This window comes from Macrotis lagotis, chromosome 1 (genome assembly GCF_037893015.1).
Source record: "Macrotis lagotis isolate mMagLag1 chromosome 1, bilby.v1.9.chrom.fasta, whole genome shotgun sequence".
NCBI lineage: Eukaryota > Metazoa > Chordata > Mammalia > Peramelemorphia > Peramelidae > Macrotis > Macrotis lagotis.
Window position 1 is genome coordinate 474,234,941 of NC_133658.1, and position 16,308 is coordinate 474,251,248.

The following is a 16,308-nucleotide window of genomic DNA, read 5'->3' on the forward strand; positions in this document are numbered from 1 at the left end:
CTACCAACTTATATCTAATTTGAAGTCCTATAAATCAAGAATATGCCCCCTAACTTTTCCTGTCTTATTAATCCCCTAATACTCCATATCTATCTGACAATAGGTAGGGATTCATGTTTTATACATATATGAATACATTATATATAAATGAATATGTATATATATATATATATATATATATATATAAATTTTATTTAGTCTAAAGAATGATCCAGTTTTCCAGGGATAGATATTTAGATAGTTCAATTTATATCTTGAGATTTATCTCCCTGGAAAATTACCTCATTCATTGTTACTTTCAAGACACCTTGAACTTTCCTGCCTCCACATTTTTGATCATATTGTTACCTTTGTCTGAGACCAATTTCCTTCCAGTTCCTTTCCTTCCTTTATATAGCAGTCTACTATAATCTCATTCATGAAGCCTTTCCCCATCTTCCAAATGGATAGGATTTCTTATTCATTTGAATAGTATAGCATTCTCTTTGTATTTCTAATATTACATTTACCTTATTCTACTTTGTGTTGCAACAACTTTAGTCACAATTCACTGAAAAAATAACATTTTGGGGGCAGCTAGCTTGCTTAGTGGATAGAGCACTAGCTCTGGAGTCAAGAGGACCTGAGTTCAAATGTGACGTCAGACACTTAATAATTGCCTAGCTGTGTGACCTTGGGCAAGTCACTTAACTCCACTGCCTTGCAACCCCCCCCAAAAAAATAACATTTTTAAGGCTCACTATGTGCAAAGCATCATGCTAGGCACTAGGGGAAAAGAGTTTAAAAGGCAATGTCCTCATGGAACTTATATAGCTAGATTTCAATCAGTGCCAAAAATGAATCCTCCAAAATGATTACATGGATTTGAATTCACACTATTTAAAATTGTAATTATGTAAGAAACATTAATTATTTCCAGCCCAATGGAAATAGACAATACAAATTTTAATAATGCAACTACATCAGAAAATTATTATTTATACTATTTGGGACCTTGCTGTGTCGTCTTGAAGGGGGATATGGCACATATATAATAAACTACAATGTAAAATAATACTTAAATATATAATAAGTTACCAAGGTATTATGTGATATGTTAAGAAGAAAAATAATTACCATTAAGAGGTAAGTATGATGAGGAAATCAGGGGAAGTTTATGGAAAAAGAGATGTTTGAATAAAAATGTAAAGGATAGACAAGTTGAGGTGAGGTAGTAAAGTAAAATAGGGACTAGCACAACTAAAGATCACAATGTGAAATAGCAAAGGATCTGTATGGTAGGTACATGAAAGCAAGCCTGGGACAAAGTAAGCTTTAGAAATTGCATTTCCCTACATCCATCTTTCCCTCACCTTTGAAAATTTTACTGCAATTGGTTTCATTTATCCCTGACTTTAAATAATATTTGCTGAAATGAATGTGATGACCTCAATAGTTCCACAAGCACTGTATATGTGTGTGTGTGTGTGTGTGTGTGTGTGTACATCTAATTCATATTCAAATGCAGTCCTTTCATTTTATTTTTAATTGAATTTTTTTAAGGCAATGAGGCTAAGTGACTCACACAGATAAAAATTAAGTGCCTAAGGCTGGATTTGAACACAGGTCCTCCTGACTCCAGGGTCCACTGACCATATAGTTCTGCCCATGCCCTTTCATTTTAATGAGGAAGTTTAATTAGTGCTGAAATTTGTTGATAAAAAGTAATGTGAACAGAACTTCAGTTCTACATTAGAACTGTCTATTTGGGATAAAAAAAGAATTTTTCAAAAGATTTGCTTAATAATAACCTACTTTTATATAATGCATTAAAATTTGCAAAGCATTTTACAAGTAAGCACTTTCAATCATACCACACTGCCTTTCATATCATTGTGATTTATACCCTTCCCCCTTTTCAAGATTTGCTAAAAATCTCCTTCATAAAAATACTTCTTTACTAGTTTAAAGTAATCTCTTGCCCCTTGAATTTTTCAGATCACTGTGACCTTTTCTAGATACTTAATCATTTTTAACATAATATAGTTATTTGGTTATATGTGTTTATCTCTCATCATATATATTTTAAGTTCTTTGAGGAAAGGGTCTATATTATTTTCATCATTGTATCCCCAGTATCTAACACAATTCCTCATTCAAGGATCTATCCAATTACTCGATCACTTTTTTAAGATCTTTTTTTTCAAATTATTGCACTCTAGCCTCCTGGGACTTAAGTTTTCCTCTAGCAAATGAAAGATGACAATTGGATGTTGAATTTCTCATGCTCATCACCTTCATCCTGTAAAGGAGATAAGGTTCCAAGAGATAAAGTGTTGAGGTCAAAGGTGATTTTTATCAAGGGGACTAAAGTGAAGTAGATTGAAATGGAAGGTGAAGAAATAGAAAAGATTGAAATTATGCTCTAAGGTAACAGCATGTCTTTTAAAAAAGCAAGAATGTTTTCATGCAATCAAATTTGACATGAGTACAGGATTAAAGAGTAAATGGCAAGTCAGTATAGTACCTGTGTATAGCTGCCCTACCCTTTAAAAATAATTTAGATCTACCAGAGAAGGAGCTTCTGTTACTTTTATTCACTGGAAGGTTATTTTTTTTCTTTGGTAAATAGTTGGTGCTTACATAAAATCTAAATTGCACATTCCAATGTTGATTAAAATCAATTTTAAATGCTTGTTTTAAATGGTTTTCGAATTGGAGAAATCCAAACAAGCAAACTACAGAGTCATTTTTCTCTTGCTCCAAAGGAGGGAATTCTGTGGTATACTCTTCCTTAAAAGCAGTATTCTGTTTGCAACCTAGAAAATATACTGACCATTCTCCTTTATTGGACAGCAGGGATGAAAGGATAAACAGTACAGTAATTAGTCATAATCTTCTGGTTTCTAAAAGCAACTTACTAAAATAATCTCTCAATGAGATATCAGATATTCATTTTTACTAATATATCAAATAAATAGACTTTTAAAATAATATAGATGCTATGAAGATGCCTTAGACAGATCTATAAAATTCACAAGACTGTGAGGATCCAATTAGATAATGTGCATACAGGCTATTAAAATCTTATTCACCATACAAACATCAGCAATTATTGTTATTCCTCCTCAGAATTCTATTATGATACTTCATTGTTTGGGGAAGATCTCTCTCTTGGTTCTCAAAAATTCTGCCAATGGAGCTCTGAAAACTATTACACTAAAATGTCAGAACTATGGTCCCAGTAACAAAGTGAGGATAGTCTTTCTGAGGATAGCATAGCTAAGAATGACAGGCATGTATCATCAGTAGGTTAGCCACTGTGATGAATCATGTCAATAATTGAAGTTTGGCATGATACAAGGAAAAATCTTAACTGATCCTCAGTTCTATGTATCCTCTTTCTTCAGAAGGAATGACAAAATTCAGAAATGACAAAAAGGAAGCAAACCATGTGCCAAGAATCAAATAGTTTTTAGACCATCAAAAATACTAAGTGGGTAAACATAAGATTTATGTTCAATTGCCAAATTAATAGAAAAGAACCATATCCATATCCATATAATTGTAATGAAAAAACATAAGACAGAAAAGGAAAGTGCAGCTAAATGAAAGATTGACTCACTGGTCTTCCTTGGAGAGGTAAGAAATTACTGGGATTGCTTTCATCATGTGCATAAAGGTAACAAGAAGTATCATTTGATGGAATTCAGCCATCTTGTTATGCAGAAAGAAAAGACTTTTGTGATGTTAACTACAATTCATGAACCAATATCTTTTGCAGACGATAAAAAGGGAGAAAAATTCTAGCAAGAAAATAACAAGATCTCACAATCCAAGTCAATATATATTTTGCTATTTAGTCACTCTGATGAAAAGGATGATGATCATATGTACACATTTGTACATAGATACATGTGTGAAACAATGGTCTTATATACATCTATAATCAGATAGGTTTCCTATACACATGTGCATATGATATCTCTTAAGAAATGAACGTCTCAATAGTCTTTAACTCCTTACATCTAGGCATATTTCCAATTACTAAGAAACCACATACATAATGCATATATGTGTGTATACATGCATACATAGACACATACCTTTGCATATACATACATGCCTATAATGAATACTTTCATTCCAAAGATTAGGAATGTGATGGAAATGGTAGTTAATAATATCTCCTTTTCCAAAACAATTGCCTAAAAGTATGGCTGGGTTTTTTTTGCAAGACAATGGGGTTAAGCTACTTGTCACACAGCTAAGTAATTATTAAGAGTCTGAGGACAGATTTGAACTCATGTCCTTCTGACTCTAGGGCCAGTGCTCTATCCGCTGTGCCACCTAGCTGCTCCGGGACTGTCTTTTTTAAAGTGGAATACACACACACACACACACACACACACACACACACACACACACACATCAAAAACAATTCTGCAAAAGTTTAACAGGAGACTCAAAATAGTTGCATCATGCTAAAACCATTGATAGAAACAACTGATGAGAAATAGTAAATGGAACTTGGAATTAATGTGTCAGCCCTTCTTTAAAAAGCTATTTATATCATTAATAACAAAGCAACTACCTCAATTACAGAAACTAAGGCTTTACTCTTCAATGTGTTTTAAAATCAAGCAGGAATTAATTAAGAAGAAGAATTTGGAGAAAGAATCTAGAAAAGAAAAAATAAATACTAATAAAGTTAACATAGTCTTGAAAATATTGCAAAATCACAAAATATCTCAGGGAGGAGCTAACCAAAATAATTGGAAAATTATACCAGGCATATTCAGGCAAATAATACTGCCTATTTTCTCATTTCTACAAAATATTTATGAGAATGAGCTTCATCTACACAGAGAATACTTTGGATAAAACTGAGAAATTATTAAGAAGGTCTCTCAATGATTCTCTGTGACACATCATAACTTTACAATCATATAATGACCAAAAGGTGCAGAAAACAATAGTTTCTGCAGTTTATTGCTTCTTGCTTTAAAAAAAAATAGCATTTGATTTAGGGCACAATGTACCTCTCCAACAAAAGGAACCTCTTTTACATAAATGTTAAAATTAATATGGAAATTTTTGATGATTGAAATTCCAGAGATAATTTTTAAAGGAACTTCTAATTATTAAAAATAAGCAAGGAATATGTCAGGGAGACATATAGTGACCAATATGTTCACTACTTTCATGGATAATGTTGCACACAGGATAAAAATGTATTAACCTTACAGATGGCAAAACCTCCAATATTTTCCTTCTTGTGGAAGCTATGCAATGAGATATTTTATTTTTATTGATAGCTTTTGTTTTCACATCACATTCCTTCCCACTTAAGTTCCTCCAACCCCATCCACTGAAATAACAATTTTAAAGAAAAGTAGTTTCACAAGGGCACATGCTATTGCTCATCCAGAGTCCATAACTTCTTATAGGTAGTATTTTGCTAATTAATCAAGCACCAAAATATTCATTATTTCTCAAAGAAATTCAAAATTATTCAAAAGAAATGAACCTAAAATTCATATAAAAAACTAAATAGAAAGAAAATATCTATTGTCCAGACTGGGATGAACAGTTGGGATTGAGTTAGTACATCAGTGTAAATATTTTGTACTGACAAATCATGAGTTGGATCCAGAAGGAGTGAGTTGGATATCATTTAGTCAACTTTGTATCATCCAATGGGCAAAGAAATGCATTGTGGATCCAAAGCAAATGGAAAATTCTAACAATTTTGCATTCAAGAAGAGGTATAATAAAATGATATCTATAGAGATCTATTAAAATAATTTAAAAAATAAATGTTTGATGGGAAAAGGAGGTAGGCCAGAAATGAGGTTTGTACAAACAGTAAGAGTGATTCACTGAAATCCACAGAATGTAAAAAGAACCAGAATAAAGCCACTAGATTTCTACAGAAGAACAAGAATCACTGAGCATGGAAAGCATAGATGAATGACATCTAAACCCATAGAACCTACAATGAGATCATAGATTCCCCTGAAATATTTAAGTATTATCACCTAATCCAATCTATTTTACTTTATAGATTTGTAACTGAGGTACAAAGAAAATAAGCACTATACTCATGGTTACACAACTATGAAATATCTTTTTTCTTATATATGCCGTCACTTTAAGTTAGGAAAGGATTTTCTGGTGATTAGATTTGACTCAAGGTGGATTTAGCACACCGAAAATGTCCAAACTAACTACTCAGGAGAATTTTTACTCTGAGAGAGAGTTGTTTGAATAAATCTACTTAATGTTGCCTAAATTCTATCTCATAATATTATCTTTGTGCAAATATATATTTCTATATTTGTGCAAGAATACTATTCTTTTAGTGATTAAAAATCTGTATAGCTTTTAAAATAGTTCTGAGGCACATGCATATTCATTAAAGATATATAGATTATGGTTACAATTTTGAAATGGTTTTGCTCAGAGAAAAAAATGAATAAGAAAATTCTACCAATTAAAAACTGATGCTTGTTTATCACTTCAGGATTTACTAAATATATATGTTCATGTAGTATATATAGTATTTATTTCATATGTTATAAATGGATGTGTGTGTGTGTAGTCTCTTACATTTGAAGAAACTGAAGATCATAGAGCTTGCCTAAAGACCCACATGTGTAAAGTTGGGGGGAGGGGTGCATAATAGTCTGACTCTAAGGCCAGAGATTTTTCCACTGTGCCATGCTTCATGGCATTCTACAAACATACTACAAAGAAAACAACACATGGGTAGAAAAATTCTCATTACTACAGGAAGCCCAAAGATAGCAGGAGTCCAATTCCTGCCATCCCCCTAACCAGATGGTAGAATTTCTAATGTGTCTGGGCTATTTATGACAAAGCATCCCGGTTGCAGTAAATAACTGAAAATGGTTTTCCTTGCATTGCTTCCCCACAAGGGCAGTCATGGAGGAAAAGTTATCATGAAATATATACCCACAGTGGAATCAATTACAGGAACTGAGTATTTTAACACTGAATAAGACTCTCAAAATAAATGGAATGTTTACCACCCCCAGGGTTGAAAAGGGAAGAAAATACACCTACTTACCAGACATCATCTAAAGCCACCAGGATAAGGGGATGAGAACAGGGGGCGTATGTGTACGAATTTCTGCACTCCAGCCCACAAGAGAAAAGACAGCAAGTATAGAGCTTCACCAGCTCCCAGAAAGGGCCCAAGATGAATAGATGAGGTTGCTCCAGAGGAAGAGGGGTGTGAGGGGTGAGGGAAAAGATGGAAAACCTTGCCTGATTTTGCAGGTCTCTTTCCTGCGAAAGAGAGTAAATTAATTTTCCTGGATCTGCCCACAGCTGCAAATGTCCCCTCCCCCTCCTAGGCAGCCGAAGCAGAGGCAGACATGCCACGGACACCGAGCGTCCAGGCTCACCCGCAAAAGCCTGACTGCTAAGGGCATGCCATCCCTGGGACCAAGCTGCTCTTGCCCACACACACCTCTGCCCTTCCCCCTCCCCCTGCACCTGCGCGGGGCTCACCCTCCTTTCCTGCACTCGGTCAATGCCCTCTCCCCCAAGCCAACTGTGGCCCCATCCCCGGCCCCGAATCTTTGTAGATGCTGCATGGAGGCACTCCCCCGGGCCAGGGTAGCCCCGCACCCCGCTCGGCTCCCTCCCCAGCTGAATCGGGGCTACCTCGTCCCCCCAGCACTTGGGCAGCCTCTGTAGTCCAGGTCTGGAGAGCTAGGAGTCCCTGGAGCCTTCTGACCACCGGGATTGGTCGTTCGCTGAAAAGCCAGCCCCGCCCCTGCTTCTGTGCTGCCACCCCCCAACCTCAGGCCAAGAGACTACAGGAACCTCCGGAGTCCCTACAGTTCTCTCCGCCCTACCAATCACCCCTAGCCCCAGGACCCCTACAGACAGGGGTGCACCTCATTTTAATTTGGAGGAAGATGGAGGTTAAGTCTCCCCATTCCGGTCGTCTAAATATTCAGTGACTTCTATGCATGGACATTTAACCTTTAACCCACCAACCTCAAAGTCAATGTTTACACAGGCCTCAGGGGGAATGGGCAAAAGGCCAGAACGCTGGTCTCTGTGTGGAAATTCATCTCTCTTTGTAAAAGGAGAAAAAGACAGTAAAACTTTACTGATTGAAAATCAGACCTCTATATGTAGAGTTCACAGGTGGACCAAGAGAGCAATTGGAAAGGAAGATCCCTGAGCTTCCCTGAAGGACTAGATCTATCCAAGGAGAAAAGGGGCCCAGAGGAACTAACTTCGTTGTCAGAACAGATGTCAGCAATGAATATTTGACTTTATCGTATTATGGGTATCAATGAGCAAATAGGAAACATCAGTTTCAGACCAGTTCAGAAACATCAGAACAGTATTTGGGATATGTGGACAATAATTAAACAGGCAAGTTTACCATTTTAGACTAGATAAAAAAATGTAACTACAGAATACTTTAATCTGTGATGAAGTGATAAATAGTGGAATGCCTAAAAGATGTGGGTGCTAGAAACAATAAGATAAAAGAGAGAGTAAAATAGAGAAAATTGAATGCTGGAAGAAGTAGGTGACAATTGAGCTGGGTCTTCCTTTAAAAGGGTAAAAATTAAATTAATGGAAGAGAAAGAGGTCTTTCAGCAGCTATCACCTAAGACAAGCCTCAGACAGATCTTATTTGCCGCTATGGACTATGGGCACTCCAGAGACATTTATTGTCCAAGAAGTGCTATGTCTCCAGTGAATTGCTCAGCTAATAAAATTGTTTGCTAGATACTTAGTATATATGGTTGATTGCACTGAGGAGGATTGGACTACTTCCACAAAGCAAACTGAGCAAATCCCCTTGATGTCGCGTCATCAGGGAATTTGTAGAGATGACTGGTTGCTTCTCCTTTTTTCCTCTCTTATAAACCAATTCCCCCACAAGCACCCTGCCTCTTCCCCCAGTCCTTCCCAAAAAGAAAATAAACGTGCATAGATTGTTTTGTGTATTTTGCAAAAAGGTGGGGGGGTGAGGGGGGGAGATAAAGACAGTCTTGATGGGTACCACCAAGATAGATCTCTCATCAAGACCCAGAAGAAGAGATAGGGTCAAAACTGAGACCATACATAGCTAGGAGATAGTCTGCCCCTAAACCAAAGAGAGCAGGAGAAGAGCAAAGAAAACACTTTCTCCCAGTACCTGGCATAGGTAGGTTTTGAATATTAGGGGATAGTGCCTTTTTTTGTATTCCCTAAGCTTTTGTATTCCCTAAGCTACTGCTGGAGGAAAGAGAACATATTTTTAACCATTTCTATATTATTTGTCTGTGTGTCAGTACAGATGCACACATATGCATACACACACATATATGCATAGTATAGAATGTATGTATATGCATACATATATTCACATAAGTCTATCTGATCCTGCATCAGTTTTGATATGGCTATTTGTGAGTGCTCAAACTTGTGTATGTTTTTGAGAAGTGAGTCATTGTATATATGTCAGCTTCTTGTTCCCACTTCACACAGGTAAAGCTGCCTAAGAAGAGGGAGGCAGAATGAGGAAAGGATGAGAAATCCCTATAACATATTGGATGACAGATTTAGGTTCCAAAAAGATATACAGCATTAGACTGAATCTAATTAACAAGAAACTTAAAAAGAATACAATGTATGAAACCAACACCAACAACAGCACCTTCACAGACACAACATAGGCAAAGCAGAATCTGTTGGCAGTTGTTTTAAAAATGATCTGGAAATTTTAGTAGACTGAAAACTCAATATGAATCATCAGTGTGATGTGTCAGTCAAAAAAGCTAAGGTAATTTGAGACTATATCTTAAGACAGAGCTTTCAGAAATAAAACAGATGATAATGCCATTGTAATTGGTCTTCATCAGACTTCATCTGGAGCATTGCATTCAATTCTTGGTGCTCCAGTTTAAGAATATCAATATGCTAGAAAAAAGCCAGTGAAGAGCAACCACAATGGTGGTGGAAATTGAGTCCATTTTCTCTGAGAATTGGTTTAAAGATCTGTAATGCTTAGCCTAGAAAATATAGGAGTTGTCTTCAAGTATTAGAAGGTCTTTAAGGTAAAGGGAAGGAAGTGACTTATAAAGTATCTAGAGGCGGTAGATTCCTCTCAATCTTGAGGTCTTCAATCAAATACTGTATGATCATTTGTCATCATGTTATAGTTGAAGTTACATTTATATAAAAGTTGGAACAGCTGTACGGGCAAGGAATGGCTTTTCAGGGAGTTTATAAGGAAGATATGGTGCTCTTGAGTATTTCACCTGAGTAAGGTTATATAAAGTATAGCGAATCTGGTTTTGGCCCTCACCTAAACACAGAAGGAGTTTGGGCTAATTGCTAAACTGATGTGAAGATATTTCTTTGGATCATTCAGTTGTACATTTTAATGCATTTACAACATTGCCAGCACCTTATATGAGTCAAGTGTCCAGCAACTTAGAAATATATAATTTTCTACTATGTTGACTATATTACTAATTCTCTAATAACTTTTTGTTATTGTTATTCACCATAAAAATTTAAAGTCAATATTTTACTCTGGAAAGAAAAATTAATGTACATGGTGACTGGGGTTCATTTGATAAAAACAGTAATGAACTTCCAGAAATTCTCAGAGCTTCCAGGAAGAGAATACATTTTTTCTTGGGGAGATGTATCTTTTGCTGTTTTAATAATTGCTAAATATCTCAATAGTCTACTGTATTAGAGAACCAATCAATTTCAATTCTTTAGGTCACCCTTTCCTCTTCTACTTTCTCTAAATTGAATCACTTTTTTTACTTTATTATTATATATTACAAAATGAAACAATTCTTTTTAGAGAAAATAATAGTGTGCAATACTGAAAAGGAAAAGCAATTAGCCATAGTAGATAAAGGTCTAGCCTCAGAGTCAAAATAACTGGGATTTAGTCTTACCTCATGCAATCTGACCAGGTAATCTCAGGTATCTCAATTAAGAAACATAAATCAACTTGGTAGTTCAGACAAATTATAATAGAAGATGTAAAACAGCTATAGCTCTGCAGAGTTTCCACATGAACAACTTATAATGTTTAGAGCACAAAAAACCAAAAAACTGAAATACAATAGAGTCTTGATTTTATAGTCAAAGAATTTCTTTTGAAGTCTTATTTTACTACCTATTATCTGCATGACTTCAGAAGAATCACTGAACTACTCTGGGCCTCATTTTCTTCATATATAAAATGGGAATACTGGACAAATGATCTCTAAGGTATCCTAATAAAAATGTTGATTTATGTATTTTTTTCAACAAGAATGCAACTAATAAACAATAGACAGCAGATAATAGGAAGAGGATAATTCCTGTGGTTGTTATAGATGAAGATAATAATCTTAGCTCTGAATTCTCCATGAGGCTCAGAAATGATCATACAGCAAATGAAAGTTTTCTAGGTAGAAAAGGACCTGTAACTTCTTCAGTCTACAAATCATACAGATCCCTAGGCAGAGAAATGAATTTTCACTTTTTATACTTCCAAGGTTTCTACATAATTGTTGCCCAAGATACTTAAACATAGTTGAATAAAAAGCAATTTTAAAATCACAGTTAAATATTCTTTTTTTAAGGTTTTTTTTTTTTTTGCAAGGCAAATGGGGTTAAGTGGCTTGCCCAAGGCCACATGGCTAAGTAATTATTAAATTTCTGAGGTCAAATTTGAACTCAGGTACTGCTGATTCCAGGGCTGGTGCTCTATCCACTGCACCACCTAGCCTCCCCGCACAGTTAAATATTCTTACAAAAAACATTTAAAGAGAGGAACTGATGAATTTTTTGATGAGGCGAATGAAACAGAGGAGTTTTCCTCACTTAAGACTGATTTCACTTTTTTCTCTACTTAGTATAGTTTCTCTTTCCAAGAAGAACAAAAGTTCAGAATTTCTTGCTTCATACAACTTTTAACTGGACATTCTTACAGAGGCCAAATAACATATCAAATTCCAGACTCTAAACTTGGCTTTCACTTCTTGGAGTACAAAATATGTGACAGAAGGCTCCCCAATAAGGGATTAAGCTGAAGAAGGAGCCAATTTAGCCTGCAAGAAGAAAAATAATTATACTCCCTCATGTGCATAGTGTGCCTTATTAAACTTTGCACTTGGTTTTCCTTTCAAGACTGGGTTTATTCAAGCCCCTTCTAGGTATGGAAAGCATAACTTAGAATCCATGAACTCTAGTTAGATACTAATAGTAAGGCATTTTATGTCCTTTCTCCACAGTTTTCCTAAAACTAATTCATTATAACAATTATAGTAATAAGTACTCTCAGAATTTAAATTATTTTCCAGACTACTAAGAATAAAATGAAATTTGAGTAAAACAGATTTTTTGTTTTTGAGTAAGGCTCATTATTGAGGCACAACTTTTGCATCTCAAGTGAGAAAAGGATGTCACGAAATTCTTTCAAAATAGTTTCAGGATTTTATTGAACTATACTGAACACTAAAACTTATTATTTGCCATATTATTAATATTCTCCCTCCTTCACATATCTCAGTGATGTCTTTAACAATTTTGTATAAAGTTTTGATGTTATTTTATAGAATAATAAAACTGAAGAACAGAAAGAGACTTAAGTGAGAATCTCTCTTCTTTCCATTTTTACAGATAGGAAATTAAAATTTTGAGAAGTTAATTGACTTGCCCAGGGACACAGATAGTGGGTATCTAAGCCAAGACTAGCAAAGCTAAGAAATCTAGATCTTTTGACTTCTTATCCCATCCTCTCCCACAATGCTTCTTCTTGAACTCCTGCTCCAAATATTTCAGGGCACATGTAAGGGCCAGATTAATGCAAATAATGAATCCAGCGAAATGTTTATATTATTCAGATTTTCACTTTTTGAAATTATAATTAGATGTAAAATGTTTTCAATCCAGTGGAAATATGTAGTACAAGTTGTAAATTTGAGTAATTCCACCAATACATGGGATGCATTGTGCTAATCAGGACCTAGTATTACATCAGAAATTCTATAAGGTATGATAAATAACATGATTTTAAGAGACAGAAATTTTGGGTAAATTATAATCAATTTTGTCAGTCACAGCCAGTATGTGATTAACAAATTGGTTTCCTTATCCTCTTGATGGTCAAAGAAATAACAGTACCACTTCTTGAGGTTTATATATGCCTTTGGATAAGAGATGTTCCAGCAGATAGTGATCAACTCTGATTGGTTAACAATTAACAAGAGGTGGATTTTACAAAGAGAAGTGAGCTCACTCTAATGTGAAACTGAGAATGACAACACTTCACTCTAGAACAGAGAGACTACCTCAAACACTGAAAAATCTCTTCCTGGAGCAATTCGTCCAAGCCATGGAGTGGAATTCACCTTTGTCTAGAGATTTCTTCTAAGGTTAGACTAAGGACAGATAGATGAGAAAGCTCAAACTTTAGAGACTTTAGAGAAATGATGATCTCCCCATATCATTATTTCTCTCAAAAGAAAAACTATTTTCCCTAAATTGTATATGTTTCTCCAGCAACTAGTCAAGTGCTCAGTACACAGTAAGTGCTTAATAAATGTTTGTTTAAATGAATTGAATAAGGTGGACTATGTTAATTTAGACACATTTTCTCAGAGTTCATGTGTTATTTACTCATTATTTCTAAGCACAAACTTCCACCAGTTATATGTAAAAAGGACCTGTGATGTCTGATTCTAAAGATTCTAAAATAGTGCTACATTAAAAAATTCAATTTTAAGTAACTTTGTAGTACATGTATGTTCCTAGCCATTTGCTAATCAATTAATTTATTAATTCCTGGGATTAGTAGCAAAAATTCACAATAAGAACATGGGAAAAGTAATTCTCTCAAATTCTTTAGAGTATGTGTACAAGAGGGGTCCTGTCCAATTGCCCTAGCTCTGAAAAGAATTTTCTGAGTAGCAATGATAAACTGACTTCCATCAAACTCAGCTCAGTTATACAGTCAAATGTCCAATAAGTATTATAATAGGTGTGATAAAAATGTCACTTTAGGATCAAGAGAAAATTGGGAAATTGTCATACTATTCCTCATTTTTATACTATTTTCTATTCATAGAAGAAAACTTATGTTTTGATTAGAGCTCCTTTAACTAGCTAAGGAACAGAAGGTAAGGACTGGGAAATGAGATAGTGAGAATGACAGATGTGAAAACAGTCAGCTAGAAATAAAAGTTTTCCAAACTTTTAGGTGGAGATGACTGCTTCAAAAGTGTCAACTTAAAGTTGTGTTTCAGTCAGGTAATCCAGATGGTTAAAACCCAAAGTAATGAGAACATTATTATATTAAAACTCTTCTACATTAGAATGCAAAAGTTCAATACTTTGATCTGAGACTCTATGAAAAGCATTTTTCTTATTTTGACTTCTATAGAAAACTGAAGAAATACATCTCTTTAACTCCTTAAAACATTGTTTTAGTCACTATGTATATATTATTCTTTTGGCATTGCTTTCTGCATCAATTTATATAAATCTTTCCCCATTTCTCTCAATTAGTCATATTTTTCATTTCTTATTGCACAATAATATTCCATTATATTCACAAACCATATTTATTTCAATAACAACAGTGACTTTTCATGGAGTATTGTTATACCTATTTTGGTTTATATTGAACCGTTGTTTCTATCTTTAACTTCCCTTGGGCAAGTGGATTTTAGTAGAATTGTCCTATCAAAGAATATAGATATTTGATAATTTTATTATTGCATAATTCCACATTAAGTATAAACTTGTTTAATTTTACTGATCCACTGACAATGCATCAGTATACCAGAATGCCCACAACCCTTTGACATTGACAATTCCCAACTTTTAAAATTTTACTTATTTGAGGGGAGTAAGGTGAAAGGTTAAGAGTACTAGTTTGCATTTCTCATATTAGTAATTTGGTGAATGTTTCATGCTATAGGGAAATCTTTTTTCAGAAAAACTATTCTAATCCTTTTACCACTTATCTATTGGAAAAATGACTCTTGGTCCTAGATGTGTATTACATGGAAAATCTTTGTATGTTTTGTTTACTACATTTTTATTAATAATATTTGATAGAATGAATTTTCCCACTCCATTCTCTTTTGATTGTTTATATTGATTTTGTTTATACAAGTATTTTTAATTTTATGTATTCAAAATTGTTTATTTTATCATTGTGATCTCCTCTATTTATTGTTTCATTAAGAATTTTTCATCTAACCATAGTTGTGAAAGGTATCTGACATTGTTCTCTCCTGACTGTATATGTATTAGGGATATAGAAATGCATGCTTGCTATCTGTTAAGACCATTTATATTCAGCTTCCATATCCATCTACATGGCTGGCTCAATGGATAGAATATGGGACTTAGAGGTAGGAAACCCAGAGTTCAAATCCCCCTTCAGACATTTACTAGCTATGTGATCCAGGGCAAATTACTTTTTAGTAATAGCACCTACCTCCCAGAGTTGTTGTGAGAATCGAATGAGATAAAATAAGTAAAGCAATTTGCAAACCTTTAAGGTGCTATAGAAATGTGAGTTACTGTTAAATATTGTAAAGTATTAGTTTAATTGTACTTTCTGTCAAAGTATTTTCCTATATTTCCCAGAAGTTCTTAAAAAAGAGAAGTGGGAGAGATTCCCTCAATTTACTTGAGTTTATCAGACAACAACCTACTTGTTTCACTTCTTCTATCTTTTGCTTATTTAACCTATTTCACTGATTAAGATTTCTGTTTTATTTATATCATTAACTTGGACCAAATACTTTCAGGACTACAGTTTTATAAATACCCTTTGAAGACTGATGGTATACATCTGTCATTTCTACTTTTTCCATTTTCCTTGAAATTCTAGATCATTTGTCCTTTCCAATTAATTTTCATATTTCTTTACTTCTAAAAAGTATCTTTTTAGTAATTTTATTGCCATATGGCTAAAGACTACATTAACATCAGAAATAAATTTGTTAGTATTATATTGCACAATCTGACACAAGGAGTAGAATAGTTTTTATAACTTTTCCAGTTGTCTTTTTTTTAAATTTCTGTATATAATTATAACAGGTATGTATATAACTAATAGGTTAACTCCTTACAACTTTATATATTTTATAATTATGTTAATGTTATTATGCCAAATTATATGAAATGGAATATCTCTTAAATGTCAAGTTTTTAGAACTATGTAGAAATGCTCATAATTTTTTGAATTTACTTTGTATTCTGAATCTGTGCTTTAGCTAGTAATAATCCTAATTAACTTTTTTGTGTAAGTTCTTTCTGGAA

The 16,308-nt window shown here is 34.2% G+C and overlaps 1 protein-coding gene across 5 annotated transcripts in view; it reads right to left on the reverse strand.

Moving 5' to 3' along the window:
• The window catches only part of GYG2 (glycogenin 2), a 52,403-nt gene extending 45,239 nt beyond the window's left edge, over nt 1–7,164 (reverse strand). For all 5 annotated transcript variants that reach the window (XM_074213633.1, XM_074213632.1, XM_074213630.1 and 2 more), the window contains exon 1: nt 7,073–7,164. In XM_074213633.1, coding sequence (XP_074069734.1) covers nt 7,073–7,082 — 10 coding nt within the window. In that variant the 5' untranslated portion in view covers nt 7,083–7,164. The remainder of the gene's footprint in view (nt 1–7,072) is intronic.
• Nucleotides 7,165–16,308: the final 9,144 nt, after the last annotated feature.